The sequence below is a fragment of the Carlito syrichta genome, unplaced genomic scaffold (assembly GCF_000164805.1).
Source record: "Carlito syrichta isolate Samal-C Ts95f unplaced genomic scaffold, Tarsius_syrichta-2.0.1 Scaffold94802, whole genome shotgun sequence".
NCBI lineage: Eukaryota > Metazoa > Chordata > Mammalia > Primates > Tarsiidae > Carlito > Carlito syrichta.
This window is the reverse complement of record NW_007038898.1, coordinates 17,180-31,394: the sequence shown is the minus strand read 5'-3', so window position 1 is coordinate 31,394 and position 14,215 is coordinate 17,180. Positions and strand designations below refer to the sequence as shown.

General features: G+C 50.9%; 1 protein-coding gene across 3 annotated transcripts in view; it reads left to right on the top strand.

The window, feature by feature from the left end:
• Positions 1 to 7,259, top strand: part of KIAA1324 (KIAA1324 ortholog) — a 45,798-nt gene extending 38,539 nt beyond the window's left edge. For all 3 annotated transcript variants that reach the window (XM_021714178.1, XM_008061675.2, XM_021714179.1), the window contains 7 exons: positions 978 to 1,158; positions 1,452 to 1,548; positions 2,041 to 2,142; positions 4,239 to 4,365; positions 4,441 to 4,619; positions 5,748 to 5,913; positions 6,970 to 7,259. In XM_021714178.1, coding sequence (XP_021569853.1) covers positions 978 to 1,158; positions 1,452 to 1,548; positions 2,041 to 2,142; positions 4,239 to 4,365; positions 4,441 to 4,619; positions 5,748 to 5,913; positions 6,970 to 7,038 — 921 coding nt within the window. In that variant the 3' untranslated portion in view covers positions 7,039 to 7,259. The remainder of the gene's footprint in view (positions 1 to 977; positions 1,159 to 1,451; positions 1,549 to 2,040; positions 2,143 to 4,238; positions 4,366 to 4,440; positions 4,620 to 5,747; positions 5,914 to 6,969) is intronic.
• The last annotated feature ends 6,956 nt before the right edge of the window (positions 7,260 to 14,215 follow it).

Below are 14,215 nucleotides of genomic sequence, written 5' to 3'. Positions count from 1 at the left end.
TGGAGTGCAGTGGCCGCTCCCGGCCACCGCAGCCTTGACCTGCTGGGCTCCGGCAATCCTTCGGCCTCAGCCTTCCAAGTAGCTGGAACTACAGGTGCACGCTACCACATCCGGCGAATTTTTTTGATTTATTATAGAGATGAGATCTCGCCAAGTTGCCCAGGCGGGTCTTGAACCCGTTGGCTCAGGCAATCCACTCACCTCAGCCTCTCAAGGCGCAGGATTACAGGCTGAGCCACTGAGCCCAGCTGGCTCACACCTTTAATCTCAGCACTTTGGGAGGCTGAGGTGAGAGGATTGCTTGAGCCCAGGAGGTCAAGACCAGCTTAGACAATATAACAAAACCTCATCTCTACAAAAAATAAAAGTAAATTAGCCAGGCGTGGTTCTAATTGCCCTCAGATGTCCTACCTCAAGGCATAGAGGGGGCTAGTTATGGAGCCTATTTTAAGCCCTGGAAGTTTCTAGAAAGCGCTTCTGCGACAAACACAGTAAAATCACAGCACCAAGAGCGACACAGAAGGTCATGGTAACCAGGCCAGAAGTTCAAATACATTTCACTGGTTTCTGGGGTCAGTTACCTATTTCAGTTTCTGTCTAGTTTCCTAGACAGAAACTGAGGACAAGAAAGGACCCTTACCTGGTGGGTGGTAGGTTTGAATTCCAAATCCTTTGTCAACATCACAACCTGCTCATATAGGCCTCTCAGACAAAACAAACTCTGAGAAACAAAACAAACAAACAAAAAAACCAGGACCCCTGAGCCAGCCTCCAAAACTAGGACACCGAGGCCTTATTTTTAGCTTTTTTTTTTTAAATTTAAATCTGTCTTGTCCTTAGACCTGGAACAAATCATTTCACTACAACATCCTATTGGAAGGCTGAAATTTCTAAATATGGAAAACTTGTCCCTGTTTCCTTCTGGAAATTTCCCTGTGACCAGTCACTCATTTCTGCTTCCTGCTCCCTCCCACCAGGGTAAGAAAATGTCTGTGTGCACCGACAACGTCACTGACATCCGGATTCCCGAGGGTGAGTCAGGGTTCTCCAAATCCGTCACGGCCTACGTGTGCCAGGCAGTCATCATCCCCTCAGAGGTGACAGGCTACAAGGCCGAGGTGTCCTCACAGCCTGTCAGCCTTGCGGATCGACTTATTGGTGAGTGACTCAGCCTTGCATGAGTGTGTGTGTGTGTGTGTGTGTGTGTGTTTTGCGTAAGAGGGAGTGAGGTTGCCAGGCTAGGAGGTAAAAAGCTCTCAAGTGGGGGTCCCAACCTCACCTCTGCTCTCTTTTCCATCCTGTGTGCTCGGAGGCCTCTGACACACCTTTGGTTCCTCCTTTCCTAAGCCCCTTGGGAATGTGATGAGGTTGGACGTTGCCAGTCTTGAGAGAGTTGAAGTGGTTGCCGGCAAATGCTACCAGGAGACTAATTAGGGACTCTAATTTGGCAGGAGTGACAACAGATATGACTCTGGATGGAATCACCTCCCCCGCTGAACTTTTCCGCCCAGAGTCCTTGGGAATACCGGACGTGATCTTCTTTTACAGGTGAAGATGAGAGGCCAGGCGAATCCTAGGGAAGTCAAAGAGGCCCCCACAGTTTCCGCTGCAGCCCCCTCTCCCCAGCCACCCACTGCTTCTCAAACCACAACGTGTCTGAGGTCCAGGAGATCCAACCAGTCACAATAGCTGAGGTCTGGGGGTCCCCCAGTCCCAGCTTCTAGGGGGCTGCTGGGCAGGTCTGCCCTGGAGGTAGGGAGAAATGCTGAATGATCTCAGGGGACCTCCCTCCCAGACTGAGAAGGGTCCAGTGTCTGCCGGCCATGCCTCTCCTGAACCAGTGTGTGTCCCTCGTGACTAGAGCTCCCTGACCCCTGCCCTCTCCGTGTGTAAACCAAGGCCCGTGCAGCCCCCGTGTGTCAGGCCAGAGCCCGAGTTCTGACTTTCCCAGCAGAGAATCATTCTGTGTTGACCTCAGGGGTGGCTCTCACTAGCATGGCGGGATGACTCATCCCCCATGGGGACTGGCTTTCTCTGCAGGTCCAACGACGTAACCCAGTCCTGCACTTCTGGGAGATCAACCACCATCCGCGTCAGATGCAACCCACAGAAAGCTGCCCCTGGAAGACTGTCACTGCCGGGGTAAGCCCTGCAGAGGATCGGAACAAAGGCCAAAGTCTCCCTTCCTTGGGCTTATTCTATCCTGAGAGCAAGAGACGACAGGAAAAGAGCAAGAGAGAAAATAGGTGATCCATCTAAGAGGTACAGATGGCTCTGAGAGGCACAGTCGTGGACCCCAGCCCTCAGTCTTTGGATGGCAAGAGTGGGCAGAAGGAAGCGTGAGAGCCAGCCCCACCTGGACCATGATGCTGGGTGGCTGCATAGCATGGTGGCCAGCAGCTCTGGTTGAGAGTCAGATCTGAGTCAGCACCTCCACGGACCAGCTGTGGACACATTTCTTAGCTTCTCTAGGACTCTGTTTTCCTTTTTCTTAAAATAGGCATAATAATAAGTTTCCTCAGGGAGTTTTTTGAGGGTTAAACAAGATGATGAGACTTTATACTTCTCATGGTATCTGGCTATTAGTGAAATTAGTAAAGGCTTAGTGATCCCAGGAATCTGTCTGCAACTACAAGACCCAATTCCAGTTTTAATAGCTGAGTGCACTCAACTGAAAATTTCCAAATTAATATTAGATACCACAGCCCTCCTTTTTTCCCACCCACATACATCTTTTTTTTTTTTTTTGGAATTGGGGGACTCACTCTGTCAACCCAGACTGGAATGCAGTGGCACAATCATGGCTCACCACAGCCTCAACATCCTGGGCTCGGGAGATTCTTCTGCCTCAGCCTCCTGAGTAGCTGGGACTATAGTTGAACACTACTACGCCCAGCTAATTGTTTGTTTGTTTGGAGAGACGAGGTCTTGCTATGTTTCCCAGGCTGGTCTCGAACTTCTGGGCTCAAGCAATCTTCCCACCTCGGCCTCCCAAAGTGCTAGGATTATAGGCATTAGCCAACATGCCCAGCTAACATCTTGACGGGCACTAGTGTCTTAAGGAAGACAGTTTGGGACATGTTGCTTCTAAACTACAATGGATAGGGGACACAGGGAACAAACAGGGCATCATGACCTAGCAGTGGTGTCCAAGTGTAACATCTCTGTTCTTGCCGTTGTAAGCGTCACTGTAAAGTACACCCGTGACCGGAAGTCTGTCCCTGAACTCCGCCTCAACTCCAATCCCAACCACAGGAAGCTGCATCAAAGTGGCTGTTGGAAAATGTCACATTCCCATGGGGAGGACAAGAACCTCTGAGGGGCTGATGGGGCAGCCACACTAGTGCTCAGACACCTTACATCAACTGTCATCTGATGTCAGCACAAACATGAACAGGCAGAGGGTGGGGAGCCCAGTGGAGGCTGGAAGGCTTCTCTCCATCAGGGAACTCGGAGATCAAAATGTGTGTTAAGAGCTAGATGCATAGCCGGGCTCAGTGGCTCAGCCTATAATCCCGCACCTTTGGGAGGCTGAGGTGAGTGGATTGCCTGAGCCCGCGGGTTCGAGACCCGCCTGGGTAACGTGGCGAGACCTCATCTCTACAATAAATCAAAAATTAGCCGGGCATGGTAGTGTGCACCTATAGTTCCAGCTACTTGGAAGGCTGAGGCGGAAGGATCGCTGGAGCCCAGCCGGTTGAGGCTGCGGTGACCGGGAGCGGCCACTGCACTCCAGTCTGGGAGACAAAGTGAGACTCCAACTCAAAAAAAAAAAAAAAAAAAAAAGACCTAGATGTGGCCGGGTGCGGTGACTCACTCCTGTAATCCCAGCACTTTGAGAGGCAGAGGCAAGAGCATTGGCAGAGCCCAGGGTTCAAGACCAGCCTGGGCAACATGATGAAACCTCATCTCTACAATAAATCAAAAAATTAGCCATGGTGTGCACCTGTAGTTCCAACTACTTGAGAGGCTGAAGCGGAAGAATCGCCTGACCCCAGCATGTGGATGCTGCGGTGGCCATGCGCGTGCCACTGCACTCCAGCCTGGGCAACAGCGTAAGACTCTGACTCAAAAAAAAAAAAAAAAGGCAGGATAAGGGGTAGGTGGAAGGATACTGTCAGGACTCATGGTTTGAGCCAGAGAGGATGAACCAGGAAGCTCAGAGATGCCAGGCCTCCCACCAGGTCTTCCTGCCCATCCAGTGAGCCAGTGCTCAGGTCTTCCCTCTGCTTTACCAGCTCGTGCTCCGGCGGGACCTGCGACGGCTGCAGCTTCCACTTTCTGTGGGAGAGCGTGGCTGCCTGCCCGCTCTGCTCTGTGGCTGACTACCACGCCATCGTCAGCAGCTGTGTGGCTGGCATCCAGGTGGGTTTCCCTCTGACTAGGGCCTCCCCGGGAGAGGAGGGATCGTGAGATCTGAGTTCCCTGTTCTCCCGACAGAAGACGACCTATGTGTGGCGAGAACCAAAGCTGTGCTCGGGGGGCCTCTCCCTGCCTGAGCAGAGAGTCACCATCTGCAAAACCATAGCTTTCTGGCTGAAAGTGGGCATCTCTGCGGGCATCTGCATGGCTGTCGTGCTCGCCGTCTTGACCTGCTACTTTTGGAAGAAGAATCAAAAGTACATGACGGGTCCCTGGAGGTTGGCGGTAGGCGGGATTGGGTGACTGAACAGGAGAGCATTTGGGCGTGTCAGTTAATGCGACCCTGGAATTCTGGCCAAAGATTTCTCCAGTGTGTGCCCTGGTTGCCCGGACTCCTGAACAAGGGGTGGTACCACCAGGCAGTCTCTAAATGGTTGTTCAATTTTCTTTTTTTTCCAATGGCCCCTGGATGCTTGTGGTTGAGTCCTTCTTTTTTTGAATTGGAGTCTCACTCTGTCGCCCAGGCTGGAGTGCTGAGCTCAGGTGATCCTTCCGCCTCAGCCTTCCAAGTAGCTGGAACTACAGGTGCGCGCTACCACGCCTGGCTTTTTTTTTTATTGTAGAGATGAGGTCTCGCCAAGTTGCCCAGGCTGTTCATGAACCTGTGGACTCAGGCAGTCCTCTCACCTCGGCATCCCAAAGTGCTGGGATTACAAGCTAGAGCTACTATGCTCAGCCAGCTGTTCGATTTTCAAAAGAAAAGCAAAGGGTATCCTTAATCTGTTACCATTCTTATTTGTGTGTGTGTGTGTGTGTGTGTGTGTGTGTGTGTGCATGATGACATCCAAAATATACACTAGACAATACAGGCCAGGCACGGTGGCTCACACCTGTCATCCCAGCACTTTGGGAGGCCACAGAGGGAGGACTGCTTGAGCCCAGGAGTTCAAAACCCAGCCTGGGCAACATAGTGAGACCTCTACAAAAAATAAAAAAATTAACCAGGCATGATGGTGCACACCTGTAGTCCCAGCTATTCGGGAGGCTGAGGCGGAAGGATCTCCTGAGCTCAGAAGGTTGAGGCTGTGGTGAGCCGTGATGGTGCCACTGCACTTCCAGCCTGGGTGACAGAGTAGACCCTGACTCAAAATATATATATAATGACTTTAGGATTTCAATATTTCTATTAAGCTTTGAGATCGCAGAAATAGCCTCAAGGAAAAAAACCCACCAAACTAGGAGCTGAGAGTCCTTCTAAACCCCAGTCCTGACACCATTTTGCTGCCCACAGATGGCAGTGGCATCTGTCCGTAGCCCAACCTCTCTCTCCTTTGACCCGTATTCTCACATTTGTGCCTTGTCTTTTCCCACCTTCTGTTTCACAGACTGGAGTACAAGTACTCGAAGCTGGTGATGAATGCCACCCTCAAGGACTGTGACCTGCCGGCCGCCGACAGCTGTGCCATCATGGAAGGCGAGGATGTGGAAGATGACCTCATCTTTACCAGCAAGAAGTCACTCTTTGGGAAGATCAAATCCCTTACCTCCAAGGTAGGGGCCCAGCCAGGGCCCTTAGGTCAACTTGCAGGGCTGGGGAAGGGGCCCCTCCTGGACACTGGATGGTCTCGCACTGCTCAGGGACTGTGGCCCTGCTCCCTGCCACGCCATATGACTCTGTTTCCCCACCCCGAAAAGCCTGTCTGCTGCCTTTTTCATTTCCACACCAACACTCTTCCCCCTGGCTCCCAAGGTGGCCTTTGCCCAGGCTCCTCCTCTTCTGACACGCACTCCTGTTGGTGAACTCTTGGGACCCTAACTTCCCGAAGGAGCGTTGAACCATCCATGTTGTGGAACCATCCCTCTCCCCAGGCCTCCCACAGCCTTTTTTTCTTTTGGAAGAGGGAAGAAGGGCCAGCTTTGAGCAGTGGAGGGCGCTCTCTGGGAGGTGTCTGAGCCCGGGCCTTCGGAGGCTGAATCACGGGTCTAAGCTGTCACTCAGCAGTTCTGAGCTGGGATGGCTGGCTCCGTGTGGGGGGTGGGTGAATGAGTGTCAAGCTCATAAATGCCACGCAGACAACACAGGCACTGGGTGTGGGGCCTGCAGAAAGCATCCAGGCAACTCCTCCTGGGCTACAGCCCTCTGCACCCCACTCTGCAGGCACCCACATCTAACTACTGTCCTGAACCAGCTCATCCCCGCAGGGGTGGGTGGGAGGGCAGTAAGAGGGAGGAGAGTTGGGCGGGGGCAGGGGGTGAAGAAAGAGGGGTGCTTGCATTGCTGAATCTCGTTCCCTTTGTGCTGGGCGACTCCCTTGACCTGCTTAGACCGTGGTTGGTTTTTGTTGTTGTTTTTTTAACCAGTGCAAGAACAGTTCACCCTGGGACTGCTAGAATTCAGCCAAGATGCAAAGTAGGGCATTTTAAAGATTTTTCTTACTCTCTGGCTGTGCAAGAAGAATAAAGGGCATGTCATTTCTGTGTTGCCACAGAGCCACCGGGAACAGGAATTCCAGAAGGTTCCTTCCATCACCTCTTTCCATTTCTCTCCTCTGTCCCCCAAACTTGTCCCCATGCAGCAGCCAGCGCCTGTCACCATTTCTCTTTCAGAGGACTCCTGACGGATTTGACTCGGTGCCGCTGAAGACATCCTCGGGAGGCCCAGACGTGGACCTGTGAGGGGCACTGGCCTGCCCGCCTGCCTCCCTGGCCTGGCACCTCACCTGGCAGGCCTGTGGCATTTCAGGCAACACGTGCTGCTGGAAACCTCTTCATTGTGGCCTTATCAAAAGAAGTTTGGATTTCAGAGTTTTGTGTTTTTTTTTTTTATGGACTCCCCAAACCCTCCCATCTGCTTGCCTCAAACCCGCTAAATATACCCAAAGTTTGTTTATACGTTATCCCCTCTCTTGTATCTTGTTTCCCAAAATGACCCACCTGCCAGAGCCATGGCTCCATCTGCCTAGAATCCTGATAGCTCTGGAAATGACAAGACATCTGTCTTCTTAAGGATAGAAATTACTTCCTCTGCCCTCCTGCTGAAGAGAGAAGCACTGGGAGCTCTCCTGACTGGATGCTCTCAGCGCCTGACCTCTTTGGAGAGAGGCTGAGTGAGGAGGGCACCCAGAGCCCTGAAGGACAAGCTTCAGAGTAGCCCGGATTCATTTCTCCTGGATGAGCAGCTCTTGCAGAGTGGAACGGGGGGTCTGAGGGCAAATGAGTCGGCCTGGGCCAAAAAAGCCTGGATAAGCACAAGGACAGGCAATAAGGAAAAGTGTTTGTTTTGTTTTTAGGTTTTGGGGGGTTTTTTTGAGTTGGAGTCTCACTCTGTCACCCAGACTGGAGTGCAGTGGCCACTCCTAGCCACCGCAGCCTCGACCTGCTGGGCTCCGGCGATCCTTCCGCCTCAGCCTTCCAAGTAGCTGGAACGACATGCACGCGCTACCATGCCCGGCTCATTTTTTGATTTAGTGTAGAGATGAGGTCTCGCCAAGTTGCCCAGGTGGGTCTCGAACCCGCAGGCTCAGGCAATCCACTCACCTCAGCCTCCCAAAGGCGTGAGATTACAGGCTGAGCCACCAAGCCTGGCTAGGTTTTTTTGTTTGTTTGTTTCACTCTGTTGCCCAGGCTGGAGTGCAGCGGTCCCATCAAGGCTCACCACAGCCTTGACCTCCTGGGCTCCACCATCACCCCCAGCTAATTTTTTTTTTTTTTTGTAGAGATGAGGTGTATGTTACTTAGGCTGGTCTTGAACTCCTGGGCTCAAGCAATCCTCCCGTCTCAGCCTCCCAAATTGATGGGATTCCAGACTTGAGCCAATGCGCTGGGTTTTTTTTTTTTTTAAACAGGTACCTCATTCCTCCCTTCTCTTAAATAAATTTTCTCACTGAAGCCAGAGGAAAAAGTTCATTAAGAAAATGCCCAGATCAGCTGAGCTCAGTGGCTCAGTCTGTAATCCCAGCACTTCAGGAGGCCAAGGCGAGTGGATTGCCTGAGCCCGCGGTTTCAAGACCCACCCGGGCAACTTGGCAAGACCTCGTCTCTACAATAAATAAAAAATTAGCCGGGCGTGGTAGTGTGCGCCTGTAGTTTTGGCTACTTGGAAGACTGAGGCAGAAGGATCGCCGGAGCCCAGCAAGTCGAGGCTGCGGTGGCCGGGGGTGTACCACTACACTCCAGTCTGGGCGACAGAAAGACTCCAACTCAAAAAAAAAAAGAAAGAAAAGAAAATGCCCAGATCCAGGGTAGGTCTGTTCTGTTTATTTATTTTACCCTCTTGCCCTATGACACTAAAGAGAACCAAGTAAGCAAACACTAAACCCTGATGTTCTAGCCTTATCATCTGTTGACTTTTACCTACAGAGATGGTCAACCCCTGATACTGAGGAAAAGTCCCCACCCTTGAGTGACCCAGTCTTGGAGGCGTGGGCCATGTCAGAGAGCAGTGACATCTTCTTTCTTTCTTTCTTTCTTTTTTTTTTGAGTTGGAGTCTCACTCTGTCACTCAGACCGGAGTGCAATGGCATGCTGACAACCATCACAGCATGGACCTGCTGGGCTCAGGCAATCCTACCTCAGTCTTTCAAGTAACTGGAACTACAGGCACGCGCCACCATGCCCAGCTAATTGATTTATTGTAGAGGTGAGGTTTCAAGTTGTCCAGGCTGGTCTCAAACCCCTGGGCTCTAGCCGCTGCCTCCCAAAGTGCTGGAATTACAGGTGCGAGCCACCACGTCCATCTGATCTTATTTCAAAAGCACAGGGAGACAGGATTTGAAGGAGGTACACAGGGGAAGAGGCCCTCAGTGGTGTGGGCCTGAGGAGGCTGTGGCATCTGCTTCTAAGCTTGACCCACCTGCTCAGCCACAGAATAAATAACATCTATCTAGGCTGGCCGTGAAAGGACTTGGCTCTTACCCCATAGCAGGAGACTCAGATAGTCTTTACAAGGGGAAGGCCAGGGGAGTTTAACAAGGTATTCATCACACTGGGTTACTTCTCACTTTCAAGCCCCGTCCTTCAATTTTCTTTTTCTTATTTTCTTTTTTGAGTCAGAGTCTCACTCTGTCACCCAGGCTGGAGTGCAGTGGCATGCTCACAGCCACTGTAGCCTTGACCTGCTGGGCTTAGGCCATCCTTCCGTCTCAGCCTTCCAAGTAGCTGGAACCACTGGCGTGCGCCACCACACCCAGCTCATTTTTTCATTTACTGTAGAGACGAGGTCTCGCCAAGTGGCCCAGGCATGTCTCAAACCCCCTGGGCTCAGACAGTCCTCTTGCCTCCACCTCCCACAGTGCTGGGATTACAGGTGTGAGCCACCGTGCCCCCCCCTTTTTAAAGTCAGGGTCTTGCTCTATTGCCCAGACGAGTACAGTAGTATAATCATGGCTCACCACAGCCTCAACTCCTGAGCTCAAGCGATCCTCCTGCCTCAGCCTCTCAAGTAGCTGGCACTACAGGTGTGTGCCACCACACCCAGCTAATTTTTTATTTTTTTGTAGAGATGAGGTCTCACTATGTTGCCCAGGCTGGTCTCAAACTCCTGGGCTCAAGTGATTCTCCCGCCTCGGCCTCCCAAAGTGCTGGGATGACAGGCATGAGCCACCGCACCCAATCCTTTCCCTTTTTCTCATTTTATGTCCTTTGTGTGCTAAGAAACTAAAGAGACCTCTGGTCCTAACATCTGGTAGCATCCCTTTTGAAAGGTGAGTGGAGTGGGGTCCCCTGTGCCTCATCGCCCCATGCTTATTATGGGGATCATCAGCTATGATTGATGAATTTTAAGCACCTAAATGACCTTCTTTCTCCTACTGGCAAGTCTCCCTCCCTCCCCATCGGGCCAGGATGACCCTCCCTGGGTCAAGCCCCAGTCACCCATGGTTTGTACCTGTGTCCTTTCTCCAGTGACCACTCATTGATCAGATACTAGACACAGAAAGGAGATGGCATTTCTAAGTGGTTCGTCCGCCACAGGATGATCGGTTCATCTGATGAGCCACTGCCATGGCGGCCACGGATTTATTAGTCAGTGAAAACAGGAGCTGGGCCAGGACGTCGGGCCATCGACAGCGCCAGAGATGCAGGGAGTCCCTTTGGTTCACTCAATCCAGAAGCTTTCCTTTAGACATCCACACTCCTTTTCCTTCTGTGGGAGTCGGTTTCTTAGTGCCCTGACTTGGAACTTTCCCCTGGATGCAGCACATAGACCCTGAGCTCCAGCCTCAAGTCTTCTGTCGCCTGAGCGACACCTGGGCATCTGCCTTCTCACTGCATAGATTTCTTTTTTGATAAAGGCCACAGAAGGGGCTTAGACTATTCTGCAAACAGCAGGAAAAATACACACCTTGGCCAGGCATGGTGGCTCACGCCTGTCATCCCAGCACTTGGGGAGGCAGAGGCAAGAGGATTGCCTGAGTCCGGGGGTTTGAGACCAGCCCGGGCAATTTGGTGAGACCTCATCTCTACAATAAATTTTTAAAAATTAGCCAGGCATGGTGGTGGTGCACGCCTGTAGTTCCAGCTACTTGGGAGGATGAGGCAGAAGGATCACCTGAGCCCAGCAAGTTGAGGCTGCAGTTGCCATGAATATGCCACTGTACTCTAGCTTGGGCAACAGAAGGAGACTCTGACTCAAAAAAAAAAAGTACACATCCTTTGACTTTTGTATTTCAGTGATAATACTTCAAGGATCTCTTTTTTACTGCCCTACTGTGGTCATTTCTTTCTTATTTATTTATTTATTTATTTTTTGAGTTGGAGTCTCAATTCTGTCACCCAGGCTGCAGTGCAGTGGCATGCTCACCCCACCACAGCTTCGACCTACTGGGCTCAGGTGATCCTTCCACCTCAGCCTTTCAAGTAGCTGGAACCACAGGCATGTGCCACCACTCCTGGCTAACTTTTTGATTTATTGTAGAGACGAGGTCTCGCCATGTTGCTCAGGCTGGCCTCGAACCCCTGGACTCAGGCAATCCTCTCACCTCCACCTCCCAAAGTGCTGGAGTTAACAGGTTTGAGCCACCATGCCCAGCCTGGTTCACCCATTTAAAACATATAAATCAGGCTGGGCGCAGTGGCTCACACCTATAATCTCAGCACTTTGGGAGGCCAAGGCAAGAGAATTGCCTGAGCTCACAGATTCGAGACCAGCCTGGGCAGCTTGGTGAGACTCTATCTCTACAATAAATCAAGAAATTAGCCAGACATGGTGGTGCATACCTGTAGTTCCAGGTACTTGGAAGGTTGAGGCAGAAGGATCACCTGAGTCCAGCGGGTCGAGGCTATGGTGGCCATGAACGTGCCACTGCACTCCAGTTTGGGTGACAGAGTGAGACTACAACTCAAAAAAAACACAAAAAACAAAAAACAAATCAATGGCTTTCAGTACATTCACAGAGTTGTATATTCATCTTGGAACAGACACATGTTAGATTTTCTGTGAGAGAGGCTTTAGCCCTTGAACCAGGGCTAGTGGTTTGCACAAATTGCTAGAAGAGGGAGTATGGGCTCAGGAGATAAAAATTTTTAAAAATGTTTATAACCTGTTGGCTACCTGGAATCCTAGAACACATAGTAACTTCCATGTGGCTGTCTGCTGCATTTGACTGGGAATACCAATGAAGATGTCAGTGTATTCTAGGGCCAGGGTTTTTTTGTTTTTGTTTTTTATGCCAACAAAACATTTTTTTCTTGTCTGACTGCATTAAAGATAAGACTGACTATATTTATACAACAGAGACTTTGTAACGGATTTTTCAGCTTTGTGAAATCGAATTTTTGTCTCATCAGGACTGGTTGAATTTCCTTTTACTCTGTATTCCAAGCATTTATAGTTTGTTAGGGGATGGGTATGGTATGTCACTTTTTTTGTTTTGTAAAATAAAACCTACCTTTCGAGTTGTTTTTCTTGGACATGGGTTGGGTGGCTGGATGGGTGAGTGGGAAATGGTAAGTGTCCTAGACACTTAAATTGAAGAGAAGGAAGCCAGGCGTGATTGCTCACGCCTGTAATCCCAACACTTTGGGAGGCGGAGGTGAGAGTATTGCCTGAGTCCAGGGGTTCAAGACCAGCCTGGGCAACTTGACGAGACCTCGTCTCTACAATAAATCAAAAAATTAGCTAGGCATGGTGGCGCGTGCCTATAGTTCCAGCTACTTGGAAGGCTGAGGCGAGCCTGAGCCCAGCAGGTCGAGGCTGTGGTGCCTGTGAGTGTGCCACCGCACTCCAGCCTGGGTGACAGAGTGAGACTCTGTCTCAAAATTTAAAAAAAATTTAAGAGAAGGATTCCAGTCCCTGGAAAGACAGAGAAAAGAGCAAGATGGAGCTAGGCTAGAAGCCTCTGTTTTTTGTTGTTGTTGTTTAGTTTTTGTTTGTTTGTTTGTTTGAGTTGGAGTCTTACTCTGTTGCCCAGGCTGGAGTACAGCAGCATCATCATGGCTCACAGCAGCCTCAAGTCCTCGGCTCAGGTGATCCTTCTGCCCCAGCTTCCCAAGTAACTGGGACTACAAGTGCACACCACCATGTCCAGCTATTTTTTTTTTTGTAGTGTCAAGATCTCATTATGTTGCCCAGGCTGGTCTCAAACTCCTGGCCTTAAGCAATCCTCCCATCTCAGCCTCCCAAAATGCTGGGATTACAGTACCCGTTACTGCCGCCCAGCCGTGGAAGCCTCACTTTTGAGGATTCAGTGACCAAAGCCTCAGTTTCCACAGTAATAAAAGCATCTACTGATACCTTACCTCCCAAGATGGGCGAGGGTCAAAAGAGGTGACACAAAACACATTTAGCGGGTTAGTTCCCTTCCCTGCCAGTTCAGGTTTCTCATGAATGGCACGAGCCCAGTCACATACCAATATATCCACAAACACAAGTAAAATGAGCTTCTCTGGAAAGGAGGTGGGCCGTACCAGACTTGATGTGGAGAAGATTCTGGAGGACTTCAAGGGCCTGCTGCTTCCCCGGGTCCCCTCCAGGCCAGTGAGGCCCTTGAACCCGCAAAACCGTTCTCTCAGCTGGATGAGTTTGGGACTCCACAGACGCTCTAGTCTGAAGGGCACTTAAGTGCCGGATGTTCTACCTCCGGGTCTTGGATAATGTTTAGCCTTCAAATAGGCCTCTCCAGCGGGGCATGGTGGCTCACATCTGTAATTTTAGCACTATGGGAGGCCAAAGCGAGAAAATTGCTTGAACCCCAGAATTTGAGACCCACCTGGGCAACACAGTGAGACCGCTTCTCTACAAAAAAAAATTAGCCGGTGTGGTGGCATGCACCTGTAGTCCCAGCTACTCAGGAGGCTGAGGGAGAAGGATCCCCTGAATCCAGGAGGCCAAGGCTGCAGTGAGCCGGGATTGTGCCGCTGCACTCCACCTTGGGTGACAGAGACGCCAACTCAAAATCAAAACAAAACACAACACAAATGGGCCTCTCCTCTTCCAGTGCCTCTTGCTCTTGTAGTCAGCTCCCTGCTCCTCAGTCAAAGCCCCTCTCCTTTCTTCTGCTTTCTTTTTCTTTTGTGTGTGTGGGGGGTGGCGAGGTTTCCAGTAAAAGCCAGATAACCCAGTAGACACATTCTAAAAGAGGATGCAGTGGCTCATGTCTGTAATCCCAGTGCTTTGGGAGGCCAAGGTGGGAGGATCCCCTGAGGCCAGGAGTTTGAGACCACTCTGGGCAACATAGTGAGACCCCTCCATCTCTACAGAAAATAAAAAATAAAAATTCGCCAGCCCCGGGCTCAGGTGGCTCAGCCTGTAATCCCAGCGTCTTGGGAGACTGAGGTGAGTGGATTACCTGAGCCTGTGGGTTCAAGACCCACCTGGGCAACTTGGCGAGACCTCATCTCTACAATAAATAAAAAA